Source organism: Dysidea avara, chromosome 10, assembly GCF_963678975.1.
Source record: "Dysidea avara chromosome 10, odDysAvar1.4, whole genome shotgun sequence".
Lineage (NCBI taxonomy): Eukaryota > Metazoa > Porifera > Demospongiae > Dictyoceratida > Dysideidae > Dysidea > Dysidea avara.
In genome coordinates this window covers 12305410-12326701 of record NC_089281.1, presented here as the reverse complement: position 1 = coordinate 12326701, position 21292 = coordinate 12305410, and the positions used below count along the sequence as shown (strand labels likewise).

At 37.6% G+C, this 21292-nt stretch overlaps 2 protein-coding genes across 2 annotated transcripts; one reads left to right on the top strand and one right to left on the bottom strand.

The window, feature by feature from the left end:
* The first annotated feature begins 2306 nt into the window (after window positions 1-2306).
* On the top strand, window positions 2307-6434 carry LOC136269399 (uncharacterized). Its single transcript, XM_066064949.1, has 10 exons — window positions 2307-2687; window positions 3516-3601; window positions 3651-3744; window positions 3809-3888; window positions 3939-4036; window positions 4894-5033; window positions 5087-5152; window positions 5207-5253; window positions 5982-6127; window positions 6172-6434. Exons 1-10 carry the CDS (start codon window positions 2469-2471, stop codon window positions 6372-6374), a joined length of 1179 nt encoding a protein of 392 aa, XP_065921021.1. The 5' UTR covers window positions 2307-2468; the 3' UTR covers window positions 6375-6434.
* Window positions 6055-8591, bottom strand: LOC136269398 (uncharacterized). Its single transcript, XM_066064948.1, has 6 exons — window positions 8028-8591; window positions 7812-7962; window positions 7596-7758; window positions 7409-7526; window positions 7234-7356; window positions 6055-6757 (listed from the first exon to the last, which is right to left on the bottom strand). Exons 1-6 carry the CDS (start codon window positions 8316-8318, stop codon window positions 6371-6373), a joined length of 1233 nt encoding a protein of 410 aa, XP_065921020.1. The 5' UTR covers window positions 8319-8591; the 3' UTR covers window positions 6055-6370.
* Between the last annotated feature and the right edge of the window lie 12701 nt (window positions 8592-21292).

Sequence of the window (21292 nt, the reverse complement as noted above, 5' to 3'; positions counted from 1 at the left end):
TAAGGGGTATAAAATTTACAAAAAGAAAGCTGCATATATAAGATATACAACTACAGATTACACTCTTAATAGCAACATGAAAAATATAAAAGACTATTATTACAAGCATCTTTCCTTGGCATGGAATTCACATGTTTTGCATGTATGGGTTACAGTTGCCACTTGCACAAACAACGTTCTTGTAGACTACAGTACATGGTGACTGTTTGCATACTAATTGTCATTTCATGGCTGCAATAACATATAGTACTTGTTTGACATTACTTGTGATGACCACTTCTCCAGTATGTCGCAGCACTATACCACCTGGTTGAATGATACCTTCTATTGTAGAGATATACTCACCATCCTCTGTAAATTCCACTATGCAGTGAGTGTACGTACAACTGACTAGCAAATGTCCATCAGGTGCATAGAAAATACCACGAGGATATTGCACCTGGGGCTGGCTAGGAGCATTGGTCTTGTCAACTATTATGCCTATGAAGCCCCCTTCTGGTGTAAAGACTTGTATTCTATTGTTGCTGTGATCTGTAACAAACAGTTTATCTTCATCTTTATTGATGACAATGGAATGAGGCTCCTTAAACTCTCCATTTTCACTACCATGCTGACCAAATGTATAAATTTTACTCCCTGTAAATACCTGGATACGATGGTTTCTAAAGTCACAAACAAACAATCCTTTACTACAGAAGGCTAAGCCACACGGACAATGCAATTGGCCATTTTCTCTTCCTTTCTCCCCATAATGAGTAATGTATTCCAGTTTATAAGATCTATCATCTTGCGTTATCTTAAACTTTTGTATTATATTGTTGTGATCTGCAACAAACAGATAACCACCTGTTAAATCTACTGCTAAGCCAGTTGGGTTGTAAAACGTGCCTCGTTTACCTTTTCCTAAACCTCCTGGACCCTTGCTTCCAAACACACTTAAATATTCTAATTTATCATCAAATATGATCAATTGGTGGTTTTCTCGGTCAGTTACAAACAGTTCATTGTTAGGGCCATTAGCTAACTGATAAGGATATAAGAATTGCTTTGTATTAGGTGATCCATAGTTAGTTATTAATTTCACTTGTAACCCCTCTACTTTTTTGTCTGGTTTTTTACCCTTAGCAAGCATTGATGTCATTGATAGACTCTTTGGCAAAGTTTGCTTTCGATAGTAAACCTTTTGAATTGGTTGATCATGAGGACGTTGATCACGTGTTTCTAATAGTAACTTTTCACCTTCATATTCCATACTGCCAGATGGTGATTCAGAGGGTTGAGAGACATAGCAACTAGAAAAATCTTGAACACTGCGGCATTCACCTTCCTCAGCTGGAGGACGATTACTTTCACTATCACTGACAGTGTCAGTTGACTCAGATGGTTCACTAGTACAAACTTCAGGATCGGTTAGAGTACCTGTGCCTTCTATTTCTTCTGTTGCATTGTTCACTGTTTTGTCCAGATGTGGACCGACACACTTTTGTTTAAGGGCCTGCAACTCTCGAATATTGTCATCTACTTTTTCGGTGGCATCTTGTACCTTTTGTTGCAATCGACCTAGCTGGGATGCTATTTGCATTATTTCATTCTTAGAACAGGTAGCTTGCAAAATAGCAGCATTAATCCGTCTTTCAAATTCCGTAGATTCGTCGAGCTGGCCGACTCGTAACGCGTCTGGCTCCTCCATGAGCGGCTGCGAATTCTGCTTCGTTAACAGAGAGTGTGGCACTCTTTCACTTCCTAGGAAGCGCCCCTCAGTGCAATCCGTACCGCTTCATCTCCGACGATTGCAGTGCACGTCCTCCCTTTGCATTCAAATCCACTCCATCACGTGACCATCCATGACGAACACGCATGACGCGATATGTTTGGCCATACCGGGTATCTATGGTTTGACACATCCACCCAGAATTTGCGGATTGTGGTCACGCTAATCGCATTTTTGCCTGGCGCCACCCACCCCTTCGCTATTAACCACTGTTAGACTATGGTACGCATAGCATGCTTTGAAGTTTGGTCGTTAATGAGGTATTTAAAATCCAATAGATACACGCGGGTAGGTATCTAAACTGGTTAGATACCCGTGACAAAACTTTCTTGTCACATGCGTCACTAGTTTGGCGCCGCCCGCCCCTTCGCATAAAGTAAGGGTCTGGTGAAATACAGATACTAAATCTACGGTGGCCCGTTTCGGTCTATTTCCCCGAAATTTCTTTCATTTCTGGGAAATTTCCGAGAAATTTCTTCACTTTTTCTCATTTCTCAACAGTTTCTCTAAAGTTTCTCACCTTTTTCTCAATTTTTTCTTTATTCTTGAAACTTTCCCTAAAATTTCTTTAGTACTTCTCGATCTTTTCTCGTTTCTCAAAAATTTCCATAGAATTTCTTTGAGAAATACGGCGTCATTAGACGTCATGTGCACGTGATATTTGTTATTATGGGATGGTGTCAAGCACGGCACTATCATGGCCATTCCTGCTTTGCACACAGTGGGTGAGGAAGATTTGATATTACGCTATTTCAAAGACGATTATACATATGAGGACATTTGCAAGTTTTTACACTTACGGCACGGTATAAACTTAACAATGGATCAACTGAGGAAGCGACTGAAGAGGATGGGCTTGCAAAGAAGAGACAAAAACGGTCAAACTTCCTTTGAAGAAGTCGAAGCGGCTATTAAAGTAAGTTGTGTATCCATGAAAGTAGTTCATTCGCATACTCCCTTCTCCACAGCTGTTTAGTCTATAGCCTATCTGTAGGAGTCCCTAGTGGGAGATATACTTTTTTGCACCTATTAAATCCCCAACTACCATGGTCCACAGATGTGGGCTGAGATTGCGGATGGTGCAGGGAATCTGTAATTTTCAGCTCCTTACTTATAGGAGAAGTATAGGCATTCAAGTAAAGCACAGGAAAATAGCTAGTGGGACAGTCACAGGAAGGGATGTGCAATCTTGTGGTGTTGATCTATGAATTCCAAGTTGCGAGTCGATATGCGTGAGTGGCCCCTTACATGAATACATGCAGTATCTTAGTATCCAAACGTTCAAGGGACCCACATCTTTGCCTCAGTTAATAGCAATCAATTCCCCCCTACCCCAGCCTGTATCTGTGGTAGTCAGAAATTACACTGAAATGTCAATATCTTGCGAGGACACTGGTAAAGTGTTCTCCACACATCTTGTACTGAAAAAGTATCTTATTCACAGGTCAAGAATTATAAAATTGTCAGTGTTGAAGAATTGGTATCATTATACTACAATACAACCTGCTGCATAGCTATGAGGACTATTCTATTAAAGAATTTCTGTTGTTTATGAATTTCTGCCTATCCTATTATGAGTTGTGAGAGGATGCTTTCATTGTATGTTGCAGGCTTTGTGTAGCTTAAAGAAGGGTGAGAAGCAATTGTTCCAACTTCCATGCCAACATTGGGACAATTGTTTACATTCATTCTACGGTCTTTCAAAATATATGTGACAATCATTACTGCAATACTGTATTCATAGAAAGAAAGGGAGGTATCAGGGAACTGCATTGGTTACCGCATATTGCACAAGAGGCTGAAAGAGAAGCATAGTTTGCGTGTTGGAAGGTGAGTCAGTTGGTCCTTTATTTAGTCGGTAAGCAACATTTTGCTACAGAAATGTTGTGATGATGTTGTCAGCTTTGGATAACCCAGAAGGCGCTGCAGCTAGGAAAGGAAAAAAACTGAAGAGAAGGATATATCACAGCAAGGTGTATTCATTTCACCAGATAATGCTTTATTGTACTTTGTGTCCACTTTTCTGGTGAACTGTAGGGGCCAGACTATATATGGCATTGTGATGGATATGATAAATTAAAGCCGTATGGTTTTGCCATACATGGCTGCATTGACGGGTAAGCAATATTAAAAACAAGCGTATAATCCTTATCTTACCTTTTAACAGCTACTCACGTAGAATCCTTTGGTTTCATGTATCCCCCTCAAATAATGATCCATACATTATTGCAGGGTACTATTTAAATTGTGTAGAAAAATTAGCAGGTTAGTTGAAAACATGAGATAAATATAGTATACATACAACCAAGCATTAATCCTCTAACTCTTGATATTACTTGTTCAACTTTTTTGCTAAATGACTTAAGCTTTAATATTTTAGTTACTTTAATTGTCTACTGATGTGTTCCAAGGATGAAAATTTTGTGAAAACATCAACTTGCAATCCATATAGTGACATTGCGTTTGAGTAGTACCATAAGATAGTTGCCTTTTGGGCATTGGAATAAGTGAATAGGTGCTGCCCTCAAAAATGGCAGAGAGTACAGTTGCCCACCCTCATCCTTCCTAATTCTCAGCTCCTGCAGGATGGCATTTTGATCCTCGGATATACAGTATATGTAAACATATAAGGCCAAGACATAATATCCAAATGTACTATAATAACGTACATTTTTAGATTTGATACAAAAAGGCTTACATTTGAATATAGTGGCTGTAGCTATACTGTGTCAGTGAACATGCCTCACGGTGACAATAATTATGTATCTGTAGTGTTAGAAAGGTAATCCTACAGTAATAGAGAAGGGAACAAACAATAGTTATTCTATAATGTGTTTCTGTATGCCATACCTTTTGTCTATTGTTTCCATTTTTAGTGTACATTGTGGTGAAACACATTGCAGCTATTGTAATAAGTATGTACTCTTTTTTTGATGCACTGAGGTCTAAGAGCTGCTTTGTACTGATAGCACCGGCTACCCTTGAATATCCTCATTAGTTTTTTATACTATATTATAGGCTAATTACAGCTGCAGTGTTTAATTAATCAATTGAATGTGGTATGTTTTAAGGCATATGATAGCTAAACATATAAATTAAAACTGATGTGTTTATTACTGTAGGGTGTCCTACAATTTTAAGAACGGACAGAGGAACTGAGAATACAAATATAGCATTTTTGCAGCCATTTTTGCGAGATCAACATGACGATCCCTTTGCAAAGGAGAAAAGCTTCATGTATGGCCGATCTACTTCCAATCAAGTTTGTTTACCTTGTATTTTATTATTTGTTTGTTTTAATCATGCACAAACTAGCGTATTGAGGCTTGGTGGGGACAGCTCCGCAAGAATGCTGCGCAATGGTGGATGGATTATTTTAAGGTGTGTGAAATTAGTGTTTCACATGTGATAAGTGCAAAATTACTATGATTATAGGCTTTGAGAGAATCTGGTGAACTGGATGACAGCAGTGAATATCATATGTAAGTAAAAGAGTGTTGATTATATATGTATGGTGCTGTTGCATATATGCTAATAAACTTACTGTAAACAATTAAAATGCATTGGAGTTTGAAGCAAACCAATTATATTAAAGTATTTTGATTTTGTTTGCATACATCATCCAGTTTAAGGAAATATTGGCAATACTTGAAATAAGGAAAAAAATGCTTAGTCACAGCGTCTGAACAACATAGGCGATTCTACTGGGGGAGGGGGCACAGGCCCACCCTGTTGAAAAATAAGTTTTCTAAAATTTAGGGGGAAAGTTGTGGTATAGATATGTATTGTTAGTTTAATGTTTTAGCACTAATTTCAAGTCCTTATAATTGCAAAAATCCTGCAGCTTCTGGGTCCCCCCCCCCCCCCCCGACTCCCTTAAAATTCTGCTTTATGGTACAGTCATACAACATTTTATGCTGTCCCCCCACCTGTATGTCAGGTCTAGAATCACTAGTGCTGAACAAACTATGTATGATTAGGCATTTGGTCACACAATTTATGCATTAGGTTATGTGAACATTCTACCAATATCAAGTACATTACTATGATTGAAAATTTTGTGTAGGCCAATGTCAAATTAAAAACATTAAAATAGTCATGTTTTCTGAGACAATGTATATTGGCTGGATTATAGTTTGGCTAACACAGCTATAGAATTTGTCAAAATACACATACTCCTCACCAATTAAACAATAGATTTTGTGTGTAGTGACTGCCTTCGATACTGTTTTATGGACTTGATACAAGCTGAATTGGATTACGTGGCACATGAATGGAACATTCATAGAATACGACCAAGTAATTATAATCCTGGTGGTATACCAGATAAGCTGTATTTTCTTCCTGAAGATGAAGGTATGATAAACTTAAATTTGAATAAAATGTTATGCAATTATTAGGGACACGATCATATAGACACACCGTGAGTAGTGATGATGTAGAATCTGCACGTGAATGGAGTGTCACTAAGCCCTGCTCTGTACCAAAGGAGTTCACTGATTTAGCTGAACATGTAATGAGTGAAGATAATATTTCAAAGCCTACAAATGCTGATGAAGCTATAGTATTGTACAAACATCTAAAAAGTGTCTTGAGTTGTTAAATATTTATTTCCCTTAGTTGTTGTATCACAGTCATCATATTAATTCTCTTTTTCACATCATACTGCAAACAACCTTCACACACCCTTCTGATGGTTGGGTTGAGGTGTTGTACGGAAGGTAGAGTTTTAGCCACAATAAGTTGTGCCATCTCAGCATGGGTCATTAGTTTTCCCCACGCATGCTTTCTCCCGAACACTTCAGATAAGACTAAACCAAAGCTCCAAACATCAGACGCAAGGCATGTGTTTCCAAAAAAGCATTCTGGTGAAGAATAATAAGGTGTGCCTTCAGCTTTTCCAACATTTGTCATTGTACAAGCTGTTGTCTTGAGTCTGGCTAATCCCATGTCTGTTAAGTATACATGGAAAGTTCCCTTTTCAACCTGTGAACAATAATTATAATTTCTAACAAACCATAAAATTATTTTATTCATAAATAAGTTTAAAAGTACAATATTTACTTGGTTAAACGCTGCGGCTACTATTACCTTATAGTCTCAAAAATCGATGTGGCGACTATTCAAGCTTAACCACCGTTCGATACATGTGAACGATGTTTAAGCCCTTATTTTCACAATCGATTGTGGGCCCCCCTTCAGTGCGGCAACTATTAAAGGTGCGGCGTTTAACCAAGTAAATATGGTATATTGTTTTATGTGCAGCAGAAAGTCCAAAGTAATACAAAAGTACTTATGAAGTTCATTTGCACAATGTACAAAGCTTTTAAGGTACCATATCAGTGACATCTCATAACTTTTATACCCAATCTTTCTCTAGTAGTACTATTAAGGCACCGAAGAACTTGACAAGTACACAGACAATGCTTGCCTATATTACATCAATCTACATATGTACTTACCAATATGTTCATTGGCTTTACATCTCGATGAATAAAAGGAGGCTTTCGTCCATGCATATAAGCAAGTGCCTGTGCCACTTGATCGGTTATCGACAGTTGGTCACTTGCTGAGAGTGGTATTTTCTGTGACGATAATTACACATGTAAAGATTTTCAGTCAAGTCAATAAATGTACCTCTTTGAAAAGGAGGTTGAATAAATCTCCACCATGTACATAATTAGTCAAGATGTATATGTGATGTTCATCTCTGGAATACCCCATGAACACAACAACGTTAGGGTGGCGCAGTGAGCTGTTCAGTGTAAACAAATGTTATAAAAGCACGTATGGAAATCATATAGCTATATAACTATTTTATCACCTTAATACATTAATCTCACTCATGTCGACCTCATCTGATGTCAATGGAATTTGCTTTGCAGCAACAAACGTTCCATTTAGTTCGGACAGGAACACCAATCCATAACCCCCCTTCCCAAGTTTACGTCCCAGTGTAAATGATGAAAATGGAATGAAGTGTTCATCTTCGTACATGCGTAGAGATTGAAATTGTGTTACAAAGCTGTGATATATTTACCTATTTTCTTTTCACTGCTGCGTTGTACATCTCTCAAAGCCACCTCATCATTTGAGTCAGATGGTATTGTGGCAACAACATGAGAAGTACCTGGCTCTGGTATTGGAGTATGAACATTAACTGGCTCACTGGGAATACCGATGATCTCTTGCTATATAGATTTCCAATACACATGATTAAATATCCCATATTCAGCATATACACAAGACTGCTTACTTGTACACAGAATATCCTAGTCTTTGATGGGAACATGCCATGCATGTGTAGATAATCTGCCAAAACCCATGGGCGGCCTTGCAAGGTGTTGGGCAACTTGCTTCCTTGCCCATCTGCCAAAAAGTATTCACGACTTGCCACACCTGCTGCATTTTCCTTGTAACTGAAGAAGTATTTTATTCCTTCCTCAACCAATTCATCATACGTTGCTCTGGGTGCCATAGAAACCCCAACATTAGGTCCAAGTTCCTTGCAGTGTACACCACGTTGCTTTACATCATCGAACCTCATTCCACCAAGTGTAATCTAACATAATCGAACAAACTTATTGAGTAATTTGCACACATGTGGCTAATGCCTCAAGGGGTGGATCCATACTTTCAGGGTTTCACTATTGCAACCCACACTTTTGAAGGCTCAGACCAAAAGCAGCAGAAATTTTGAGTGAATTTCAGTTTTTCTCAAGTTCAACATACAGTAAGATCAATTTGGCAACCGCCATTTGATTACATCCTGGACGGTTGCATTATTGTAGTGATGGTACAATCTATCGTATACCGTGTATCTCATGATAATCATATTGTGACAAAGCTATATTGTGATATAAAACTAAATACATAGTAATTGCAATAAACAAGAAACTTTCTCTGATAGAAATTTTCATCACTAGTTACAACTGCACTCAGAAACTTGTTGTTTGTATAAGTTCTCACCTGTAGACTGGCATCTAATGTTACATGTTAATTGTCGTGATAATTATCATAATCGTGATAATTTTGCTTGCAATAATCACAATATGCAATGTAAACAATAAGCTATATCGCACATCACTAGATTTTAGTGAATGCTCTATTAGAGAATTTTGATTGTGCTTCATTGATGATTTTTCAAAAAGGGTGCTCCATGGAACCCTCTCGAACTCCCTGGATACACCACTGATGCTTATTAGAATAGTTAGTTATACACTGACCTTAATTAAAACTGGGTTTCTCTTTTGAACACCAGCAGCACATCTTGTCTTCTTAGAGCTATTTGATCGTTCTCCTCGTTGGAGTTGCTTATATTTTTCAATAATCTCACCTCTTTTACTGCTACCTAGTAAAATGAAAGTGCCATGTTGCTGGTGATGCCTATAAAACACTAGCTAGTCACGTTCCTCGTAAGCACCACTTGTCAATTAGAAGTTAAAATCCCCCTTTTCTAGGAAGGGGTCTGGTGAATCATCCATACCATTCTTGTTCAAAATTGTTGCATGCAAATTAAGGTTAAGGCCTTGGTGGTAAGATTATATGGTTAACACCTTGGTGGTAACAACAAATTGTATGCAAAAAGTTGCCGAACAAAAAGGTGTGGGCAGACGACAAAACTTTTTCTGAGGGGGTACTTATAATCTCTAATTGATAATGTCAAGAAGTTAAGGCAATACGGTCTGGACAGGAGACTTTCATGCGACTAGCTACATATTATACAAATTAAAGCAGGCATTAAAAGGAAAAATACAAGTTGGCTACAATAAAAATGTTATGAACAAAAAAGATATTTTCTGATAAGAGCTCAAGGCAGAAGATCCTGCTTTTAAAACGCCATTGCTCATGAGCACTACATATAGAGCATTTTGTTTTAAAACCAGACAGCTCTACAGACCAAAGCCAGGCCGGTTTATACATTAAAGTCAATATGCACGTGCTCGAACTACGTTCAGTATGTGTAACAAGATAACGGTTGCTGGCTTACTTGCAATTGGTGTAGGGGGTTGGATACTATGATTGGGTCCATATCTCATAATAGCTCCTGTGGTGGCTGATGATCTGCCCTTGGCAATGATATTGATGGCTTCGTCTCCCGTAATCTTGCCTTCCTTTATGGGGTGCCGTTTGTACCAAAATTGTACAAAAATGCCTTATTTATAAACTATAAGCATACTTTATAAATCAATGCACTACTTTATAAATCATGAACATATACATTATGCATGATTTATAAACCATATACCTGATTTATAAACCATATACCTGATTTATAAACCATATACCTGATTTATAAACCATATACCTGATTTATAAATCATTGACATACTTTATAAACTATAACATTGATTTTATACATGTGATTTGTAAACTATAACACTTATTTGTAAAGTATAAACACTGATTTATAAATTATAATATTAATTTATATATCAATGTACTACTTTATAAATCATGTGTATAGTTTATAAATCATACACATGATTTATAAATCAATAACATACTTTATGAGCCATACATGCATAATTTATAAATCATCATTATGATTTATAAATTGCACATGTCAGATTAATAAATCATAAGTATATTTTACAAACCATCATCACGAGTGACTTAGTTTGGTTATTGTTGTATTTTATAAATCATTGTCCTACTTTATAAATTTAACACATACTGTACAAATCACATGTACAATTTACTTTTGTAAACTAATACTATGATATATAAATCAATAGTGTAATTTAGTAGCCATACAGGTGTATGTTGTTGATTAGTATCGATAGTTAGAATTCATATCAATATTGCTTAGATGTGTATCAAATGTAAGACATTTGTGGCATGTGATCCAGCACAGGATTCAGCACACTTTTAGTAGCTACAAGCTTTGGAAGCTGTTGTGAGCACTTGCACTAATGAGAGCAACCCGGCAAAGTGGAGTATATCACCATTACCAATGCCCCTGCCAGTGGTTCCACCAATTACGCCACTGTTGTCACTGACCGGCTTAAGCCCAAATCCTACACCATGTAAGAGTAGCCAGCAAGAGTGGCATAATTAGTGGAATTACTGGCAGGGGAGTTACCCACGACGATGACAGGGGCAATGGTAATGGTGATACTCCACTTTGCCGGGTTAGTGCAAGTGCTCACAACAGCTGCCAAAGCTTGTAGCTACTATAAGTGTGCTAAATCCTGTGCTGGATCACATGCCACAAATTATTTCCATTTGATGCACATCTAAGCAATATAGATATGAATTCTAACTATCGATACTAAATAACAACATATGGCTACTAAATTACACTATTGATTTATATATCATGTATTAGTTTACAAAAGTAAATTGTACAGTCATGTGATTTGTAAAGTATGTGTTAAATTTATAAAGTAGGACAATGATTTATAAAATACAACAATAACCAAACTAAGTCACTCGTGATGATGGTTTGTAAAATATACTTATGATTTATTAATCTGACATGTGCAATTTATAAATCATAATGATGATTTATAAATTATGCTATATGGCTCATAAAGTATGTTATTGATTTATAAATCATGTGTATGATTTATAAACTATACACATGATTTATAAACTATACATATGATTTATAAAGTAGTACATTGATATATAAATTAATATTATAATTTATAAATCAGTGTTTATACTTTACAAATAAGTGTTATAGTTTACAAATCACATGTATAATTTATATAAATCAATGTTATAGTTTATAAAGTATGTCAATGATTTATAAATCAGGTATATGGTTTATAAATGAGGTATATGGTTTATAAATCATGCATATGATTTATAAAGTATATGTTCATGATTTATAAAGTAGTGCATTGATTTATAAAGTATGCTTATAGTTTATAAATAAGGAATTTTTGTACAATTTTGGTACAAACGGCACCCCATATTCCTTAACGCACTTGAACAAAAAAGAAACTTCATCTTTTCCCGCCATATCCACGCGCACTTTTAAGTTGTACAGTAAGAACTCTTAATTACGCATTATGACGTCGTATGCCACGAAGAAATTCTATGGAAATTTTAGAGAAGTACTGATCACGTGCACATGATGTCTTATTTCTCAAAGAAATTCTATGGAAATTTTTGAGAAACGAGAAAAGATCGAGAAGTACTAAAGAAATTTTAGGGAAAGTTTCAAGAATAGAGAAAAAATTGAGAAAAAGGTGAGAAACTTTAGAGAAACTGTTGAGAAATGAGAAAAAGTGAAGAAATTTCTCGGAAATTTCCCAGAAATGAAGGAAATTTCCGGGAAATATACCGAAACGAGCCACCGTATAAATCAATTCTAGCGCCCAGATTCGGCGCTAGCCAATTAGTGCATGCCAATGACGTTCACACAGAAATCGCCTTGGCAACACAATGCTTTTGTTCGAATTGAAGTGCAATCATCTGACGTAACAAGCATTACGTGCGCTGTCTAATTGAATTCCTTTTGAAATGATTAGGTATTTGTATTTCACCAGACCCTTACTTTATGCGAAGGGGCGGGCGGCGCCAGACTAATGCGTCACGTGTTTAGCTGGATTCCAGTCACAACAGCCATCAGAAATCATCACTAGAGTGTGAAGAAAACATCACTGGATAATAGAAATGATTGTATTCATCTAGGAACAGAGGCGTAGCTAAGTTGGGGACTGGTAGGGCACAGGCCCAACCAATCAGTTTCAGTGCCCTACCAATTCAGTTTGCAGAAACTAGTTAAGCGAGATCGAAATACCCTAATAGAGCAGTCACCCTATGACAGTCAAGCATATATATTAGTGTGATAGTAAATGATTACTGCTTAAATTGCTCTAAAATTCAACTTTAGAGGGTCTAACTTCAAAAATTTTCCTGGGGGCATGCCCCCAGATCCCCCTAGCATTAGCATGCAAAAGCATGCTGTGTAGCTTTGCACATCATGATTGCTGTAGGTGCCCAACCAATCAATACAACACACATGTACATAAATTATGTACAACAATTACAAAAATCATTCAAATGACAAAAAAAAGTATTAGTGTAAAAATATTTTGGCAAAAAACAAGGCAAAGCAAGCTTTTGAAAAGTCGGGGTCTGATAGTGATGGGGATGTTTATCGCAGAATGAAAAATGAGTTAAAAGCCTCCATACGCCAAGCTAAAGTAGACTATCTGAAGTCATCAATAGCCAAGGCGAAATCTTGTCCTCAGATGGCTGCACAAATGTGGACACGAGTAAACTCTGTTTTGGGTCGACAAGTAGCTAGTTAAAGAAGATGGTAAACTTTCATTGTCTCTAGACGTAGTTAATGATCACTTTCAGAATATTGCTGTTACTAAGTAGCACAGAAGTGTTGGTGAATATGATTTACCATCTCAGTCCACAGCAGATGTTTTTAGCCAGTTTGTTTTCCCAGAGATTTCTGTTTCTACTGTTTTGTCCTATTTGTCATCATTGGATACCACTAAGGCCACTGGTCCTGATGGCTTGTCTGCACGTTTTTTAAAGGAGATATCTAATGAGATAGTTGAGCCACTTACTGCAGTGTATAATGAATCACTTCGGACAGGTGTTATTCCACTGGAGTGGAAGAAGTCTCATATCACTCCAGTACATAAGGGTGGCTCTACAGATGATGCTACTAATTACAGGCCAATAGCAGTTGTTTCAGTAGTTGTGAAGCTTTTGGAGAAGTTGGTAGCTACTGAATTGTCTAGGTATCTAGAGAGTACTGCACAGTTGCATCCCCATCAGGCGACATACAGGTTTGGAAGGTCTACTGAGGATATTCTAAGAGTAGCTGTTGATATTATTTCTAATTCAATTGACTCGGGTAATGCAGTTTGTGCTGCCTTCTTAGACTTGAAGAAAGCATTTGACTCGCTGGACCATTGTATATTGCTTCAAAGACTTGGGTGTGTCGGATACTGCATTGAGTTTCACCGTGTTAAATGTCAAGGAAAGTTTTCTTCCTGGAAGATGATGTATGGTGGTATCCCTCAGGGCAGTGCCTTGGGGCCTTGCTGTTCTTGATATACATTAACAGATTACCTTCAACTGTTTCTGATGGAGTGCTTCTCCAGTATGCAGATGACACTACTTTAAACTGTTGCGGTAAAGATCCTCTGACTGTGGCTACTAGTATGAATAGACAATTACACAATGTTCAGACATGATAATAGGATGCAATTAAACATTAAGAAATCTTGTGTAATTCGGTTCCACACACGTCGTCAAAAAAGCAGTCTTACCCTGATATTATGGTAGATGATGTTAAACTACAAGTTGTTACCAAACAGAAATATCTAATCCAAAACAGCCAAGCTGTAAAAAAACAGTGCGGCCCTCAAAAAGGCTATGGTGAAAAAAGATGTGAAATCCAAGGTGGCGGCCAAGAAATGGCTGTGATGGTAGATTAATGGTAAAAATTTTAATAACGACAATTCAGGTGAATTTTTGTGCCACTCGGTCTTGGCAAAAAATTCACCTAAATTGCCGTTATTAAAATTTTTACCATTAATCTACCATCACAGCCATTTCTTGGCCGCCACCTTGGATTTCACATCTTTTTTCACCATAGCCTTTTTGAGGGCCGCACTGTTTTTTTACAGCTTGGCTGTTTTGGATTAGATTTTATTTCTTTTTGTATTTCTATACCCCAAAGCCGGCCATAGCGGCTTTGGACTTATTTAACCTGTCTTTTTTTCTTTACCACAGGAAGAAGAAAAGATGAAGCAGATGTATTTTAAATATTTCTGATACTATCAGTAAATGTACAAATTATATATATATATAATACATATATTTATTACAGAACTCTCCATGGTGGTTTCTTTGTAACTGAACACTCTACAAGGTGACTTCTTCTTGCTGCTCTCTCTACAGGGTGAATTGTTTGTAGCTGAATAATCTACAAGGTAACTTTTTCTAGCTGATCTCTCTATAGGGTGATTTGTTTGTAGCTGAACTATCTACAAGGTAACTTCTTATGATTATGATTATGATTATATACTGGGTCGAGACAGCACAGCTGATAATTGACCCAGGTAATTACAGACAAAAAAAAAACATTTAACATATACATGCATACATAAAATTATTTATTGTGTGATGACAAGGTGGTTGGTAAAAATTTCTGTGGATCAATAAAGTCGTTAGGTAAAGTGTTCCATTCTCTTAAAGTATTCGGAAAGAAGCTTTTCTGATACGATACAGTGGAACTGACAGGGATTATAAATCGATGTTGATGGAGCTGTCTAGTTGGATACTGAGTTGGTAAGAAATAAGATGGTAGCTGTATGGAAGGAGTAAGCTGATGAACGATTTTGTGAAATTGGCTTAACCTATTAATGTGTCTTCTCTCTTGTAGGGTTGGCCATTCAAGGAAGTTCAACATGTCTGACACACTACTGTACCAACTAAAATCAGAATTCTTCTAGATGATCTCTATACAGGGTGATTTGTTTGTAGCTGAATTCTGTGCAGGTGATTTGTTTGCAGCTGAGCTCTTTACAGAATGGTTTCTTTGTAGCTGAACTCTCTACAAGGTAACTTCTTCTAACTGGTCTTTCTACAGGGCAATTTGTTTGTGGCTGAATTTTCTACAGGGTGATTTCTTTGAAGCTGAACTCTCTACATGGTGGTTTCTTTGTAACTGAACTCTCTACAAGGTAATTTCTTCTAGCTGATCTCTCTACAGGGAGATTTGTTTGTAGCTGAACTCTCTACAGGTGATTTGTTTGCAGCTGAACTCTCTACATGATGGTTTCTTTGTAGCTGAACTCTCCACAAGGAAACTTCTTCTAGCTGTTCTTTCTACAGGGTGATTTGTTTGTAGCTGAACTCTCTACAAGGAAACTTCTTCTAGCTGATCTCTCTACAGAGAGATTTGTTTGTAGCAAAACTCTCTACAGGTGATTTCTTTGCAGCTGAATTCTCTACATGGTGGTTTCTTTGTAGCTGAACTCTCCACAAGGTAATTTCTTCTAGCTGATCTCTCTACAGGGAGTTTTGTTTGTAGCTGAACTCTCTACAGGTGATTTGTTTGCAGCTGAACTCTCTACATGATGGTTTCTTTGTAGCTGAACTCTCTACAAGGTAACTTCTTCTAGCTGATCTTTCTACTAGGTGATTTGTTTGTAGCTGAACTCTCTACAAGGAAACTTCTTCTAGCTGATCTTTCTACAGGGAGTTTTGTTTGTAGCTGAACTCTCTACAGGTGATTTGTTTGCAGCTGAACTCTCTACATGATGGTTTCTTTGTAGCTGAACTCTCTACAAGGTAACTTCTTCTAGCTGATCTTTCTACTAGGTGATTTGTTTGTAGCTGAACTCTCTACATGGAAACTTCTTCTAGCTGATCTCTGTACAGGGAAATTTGTTTGTAGCTGAACTCTCTATAGGTGATTTGTTTGCAGCTGAACTCTCTACATGATGGTTTCTTTATAGATGAACTCTCCACAAAGTAACTTCTTTTAGCTGATATTCTAGCTGATCTCTCTACAGGGAGATTTGTTTGTAGCCAAACTCTCTATAGGTGATTTCTTTGCAGCTGAACTCTCTACATGGTGGTTTCTTTGTAGCTGAACTCTTTACAAGGTAATTTCTTCTAGCTGATCTCTCTACAGGGAGTTTTGTTTGTAGCTGAACTCTCTACAGGTGATTTGTTTGCAGCTGAACTCTCTACATGATGGTTTCTTTGTAGCTGAACTCTCTACAAGGTAACTTCTTCTAGCTGATCTTTCTACTAGGTGATTTGTTTGTAGCTGAACTCTCTACAAGGAAACTTCTTCTATCTGATCTCTGTACAGGGAAATTTGTTTGTAGCTGAACTCTCTATATGTGATTTGTTTGCAGCTGAACTCTCTACATGATGGTTTCTTTATAGCTGAACTCTCCACAAAGTAACTTCTTTTAGCTGATATTTTAGCTGATCTCTCTACAGGGAGATTTGTTTGTAGCCAAACTCTCTATAGGTGATTTCTTTGCAGCTGAACTCTCTACATGGTGGTTTCTTTGTAGCTGAACTCTTTACAAGGTAATTTCTTCTAGCTGATCTCTCTACAGGGAGTTTTGTTTGTAGCTGAACTCTCTACATGATGGTTTCTTTGTAGCTGAACTCTCTACAAGGTAACTTCTTCTAGCTGATCTCTCTACAGGAAGATTTGTTTGTAGCTGAACTCTCTACAGGTGATTTGTTTGCAGCTGAACTCTCTTCATGATGGTTTCTTTGTAGCTGAACTCTCCACAAGGTAACTTCTTCTAGCTGATCTTTCTACTGGGTGATTTGTTTGTAGCTGAACTCTCTACAAGGAAACTTCTTCTAGCTGATCTTTCTACAGGGAGATTTGTTTGTAGCTGAACTCTCTACAGGTGATTGTTTGCAGCTGAACTCTCTACATGATGGTTTCTTTGTAGCTGAACTCTCTACAAGGTGACTTCTTCTAGCTGATCATTCTACAGGGAAATTTGTTTGTAGCTGAACTCTCTACAGGTGATTTGTTTGCAGCTGAACTCTCTACATGATGGTTTCTTTGTAGCTGAACTATCCACAAGGTAACTTCTTCTAGCTGATCTTTATACATGGTGATTTGTTTGTAGCTGAACTCTCTACAAGGAAATTTCTTCTAGCTGATCTCTCTACAAAGAGATTTGTTTGTAGCCAAACTCTCTACAGGTGATTGCTTTGCAGCTGAACTCTCTACATGGTGGTTTCTTTGTAGCTGAACTCTCTACAAGGTAATTTCTTCTAGCTGATCTCTCAACAGGGAGTTTTGTTTGTAGCTGAACTCTCTACATGATGGTTTCTCTGTAGCTGATCTCTCTATAAGGTAACTTCTTTTAGCTGATGTCTCTACAAGGTCACTAGTTTGTAGCTGAACTCTCTACATGATGGTTTCTTTGTAACTGAAGTCTCTACAAGGTGACTTCTTCTAGCTGATTTTTCTAGAGGGTGATTTGTTTGTAGCTGAACTCTCTACAAGGAAACTTCTTCTAGCTGATTTCTCTACAGGGAGATTTGTTTGTAGCTGAACTCTCTACATGATGGTTTCTTTGTAGCTGAACTATCTACAAGGTAATTTCTTCTATTGATCTCTCTACAGGGCGATTTGTTTGTAACTGAACTCTCTACATGGTAGTTTCTTTGTAGCTGAACTCTACAAGGTGATTTCTTCTAGCTGAACTATCTCTTTCCATAGTTGCATGAACTCCCTACAAGGTAACTTCTTTTAGCTGATCTCTCTACAGGGTGAATTGTTTGTAGCTGATCTCTCTACAGGGTGACTTGTTTGTAGCTGATCTCTATACAGGTTACTTATTTCTTGCTGATCTCTTGAATTCTCTTCAGGGTGACTGCTCTATTAGGATGACTGCTCTATTAGAGTATCTCGATCTCGCACTTGCTGCACCAAGTTGGATTTCGTGTTATAACTCCGTGGCTTTAAGTCTGATTCTTCTACGCCATTGAAGAGCCTTTCTAAGCTGATTGCTCCATCTATACAGCGATTTTCAAAGCATTACCCCAAGCGGTTTATCTGGTAGGTGTGGCAAGTATAGTAGTTTTTATTAGCTAATCTCGATTGCGTAATTGTTACACACTGTTGGTTTTTTCGTTGTATCTTCCTGGTTTTTAGCTCGATTGCTTTCAAACCACAAAAGGTTTGAGGTTCAATAGTTAACCTATTCACCCACCAATTTTCAGCTTCTTCCCATACGCGGTTTATCCTGTAGGCGTGACAACATTATTGGTGTTATTTTTCGTGAATAATCGCTCATAACTCTTTTGCTGTTTATCGTATTCCAGCCAAAGTTGGTACAGTGATGCGCCGTTATACCCCCCTTCTGTGTGCCAAATTTCAAGGCAATCGGATATTGTGTTCGTGTTTTATAGCAGTTTTTGTAAGTGTGCGAAAAGAAGAAGAAAAATAAGAAGAAAAAAACGAAGAAACTAAGCCAATTTTTGAAGTCGCATATCTCGGGAACGCTTGAAGCGATTTCGCTCAAATTTGGAATGTGGAGTGCTGAAGGTGGAGGGAATGTCCACAGCAAAAATCGTCTTGTTTCATCAAGGCATCACAGAGCTACGGAGGTGCGAAAATTGCGTTTTCTTTCTTCCTGTCAATATACTCACGGGTGTTGCGCGCCGGCTTCTTGGGCCGCACGACACACTACCGTGTGTCTTGATTTGGGTCTTATGTTTGATTCAACATTGAGCTGGTCTGATCAGGTTTCATGTACATGTCAGAAGATGGCTTACTACCTTTATTTGATTAATCATCACAGACATGTCCTTCCTTCATACTTGATTAAATTACTGATGGACTCTTTTGTTATGTCTCATATGCAGTATGCACTGTCTGTATGGGGTCCATCTTTGAGTCAGAATCAGCTGCTGCGTCTACAACAACTTCAGAACTGTGCTGTGCGACTTGTGTTTTCCTTGAATAGGAGTGATCATATATCTGACTATTATGGAGAGTTACATTGGCTTAAGGTTACCCAGCTCATTCAGTTTCATTTAGCTTGTGTCATGTTCCATCAATATCATGCAGCCAGAAGAATCATGTTTGTACCACCAATAGAGTTTGGAAACCGTCAGGGTACTGTAGTATGGAACAATCTGCCCCCTAGATTGAAGGAATTAAACCATGGGGTAGGTCTTCTTGCTTTATGAACAGTAACCTTTTTAAGCGGCAAAAACTTGTCCAAACATTCCTGCAATAATGTACAAAAAAAACCATTTATCATTGATATCATCAAAAATGTTCATTCAAAAATGTTCATGGTATGCCATGGAGCAGAACGCAGGGCATCCCGTAGTTTATCCCAGTCACACGTCCTAAATGATCAAATATGACGAATACTTGGTAGGGGTCTCACAGTTCTAAGTTCAAAGTTAGCAACCTGTACCTTATGATCACTAAGTCCACATGTTTGTTGTAAACTAGACACAGGGATATCCTTGCTGGTAATAACATGGTCAAACAAAGTTGCAGAATTTTCTGTAACACAAGTGGGTTGACAAACGTGTTGCTGGAGGTAAAAATCCGATAACAAATTACTATGGTTTTCTTTATCACAAGAAGTGGACAATAAATTGATATTAACATCACCAACAATAACAAACAAATTTACATGAGGTAGCAGTCCCTGCAGCACCAAACGAAGGTCCTCAAAAGCTGACTTAACACATACTGACGGTGAGCGATATATAGACACAATTGCAATTTGACAAGCTTTACAGGCAATTAAACAACAATACACATTTAGAACAGAGCAGTCGTTTGCCACACTTCTTCTACAAATGGGGCAAGTACAACAGTGCACGACCAGCACAGAATGTGTGGATGGAAAAGATGCACATACAGTAAACTTAAGTGATACATGCAATTACAATCGTTAGGGTCTACTACTATTATGTTGTATTCAATACCCGACCACGTAATGCATTGTCACCACCCCTCCTCCATGATTCTCACAAGTTGAGGTGCAAGTGCATACTCTCATATCTACAGTATTGAATCTCATGCGTGCAAGCAATGAAGCTTATACATCCATTAAACAGTCCTAAAATTATAATAGGATGAATCAGGGTACTGGATTAAGACATGCATGGCTGCTGAAGTTTCCAAAAGCAGACCTCAATGATAAAAGAAGCAGGGTATTCACTAGAAACTGTTATCTCAGTTTTTTTTGTTTTAATATGAGCTGGGCCATATGTCCTAAAACGTGATATACTACAAGATGAAATTGAATATTGGAGAACAAAAGGCTGCATGCAGCTGATCACTGTGAAAGATGGCAGTACCTTCAATAGGATAAAAATCCAATAGGATAAAAATCCAATACCAGAAAATAAAGGATATGCCCACAAAGAAAAAGTACAATTCTATTGTGCGGTAGCATTGCAGACTGTAACTATGTATAGATGTTCTATACCATATGCATATTTTGTACCATACGCGTATGGTAGGTCCGGTACATACCATACGTGTACGGTACGATTTTCCGTACCATACGCATATGGTATAGGCATACGCGTACGGTATAGGCATACGCGTACCAGGAATTTCAGTTCCGTTTGAAAATTAAGCTGTTTGCGTGATGACGTCAACCGGTTCAAAACAACGTGATTACATCATCACGCAAAACGCCTGTTTTCAAACGGAACTGAAATCCCCGGTATGTATGGTACGTACCATATGCGTATTATGCCTTTTCTCAGTGTCTTCTAGCCTTGCCATCACCTATATAGCTACAATAGGCTGAGTAAACTTAGAACACAACATAATAATCTGCTTATTACTGAGCTGTAACTATAAATTTATTCATCAGCATGCACACACATGCATTTTATCCTTGCCATGCCCGTGCATTTCCCACTATAGTCCTATACTGATGTACCTAAATCTTATGTACACTTTGTCTGCAGAACTTCACATGCATGAATGGTATTGTGCATGTATGCTACTTTATAGCTATCAGAAGCATGCAGATGGTCTTATATACTCAATTATAAGTG

What these genes read in the sequence shown, in the direction of transcription:
- LOC136269399 (XM_066064949.1), top strand. Translation starts at nt 2,469, where the DNA reads ATGGCCATTCCTGCTTTGCACACAGTGGGTGAGGAAGATTTGATATTA. An exon ending in ATACATGGCTGCATTGACGG is followed by an intron (nt 3,889 to 3,938) that starts GTAAGCAATATT and finishes ACCTTTTAACAG; the next exon opens with CTACTCACGTAGAATCCTTT. An exon ending in GGTGGATGGATTATTTTAAG is followed by an intron (nt 5,153 to 5,206) that starts GTGTGTGAAATT and finishes CTATGATTATAG; the next exon opens with GCTTTGAGAGAATCTGGTGA.
- LOC136269398 (XM_066064948.1), bottom strand. Translation starts at nt 8,318, where the DNA reads ATGAGGTTCGATGATGTAAAGCAACGTGGTGTACACTGCAAGGAACTT. An exon ending in CTAGGATATTCTGTGTACAA is followed by an intron (nt 7,963 to 8,027) that starts GTAAGCAGTCTT and finishes AAATCTATATAG; the next exon opens with CAAGAGATCATCGGTATTCC. An exon ending in TCAACCTCCTTTTCAAAGAG is followed by an intron (nt 7,357 to 7,408) that starts GTACATTTATTG and finishes TTATCGTCACAG; the next exon opens with AAAATACCACTCTCAGCAAG.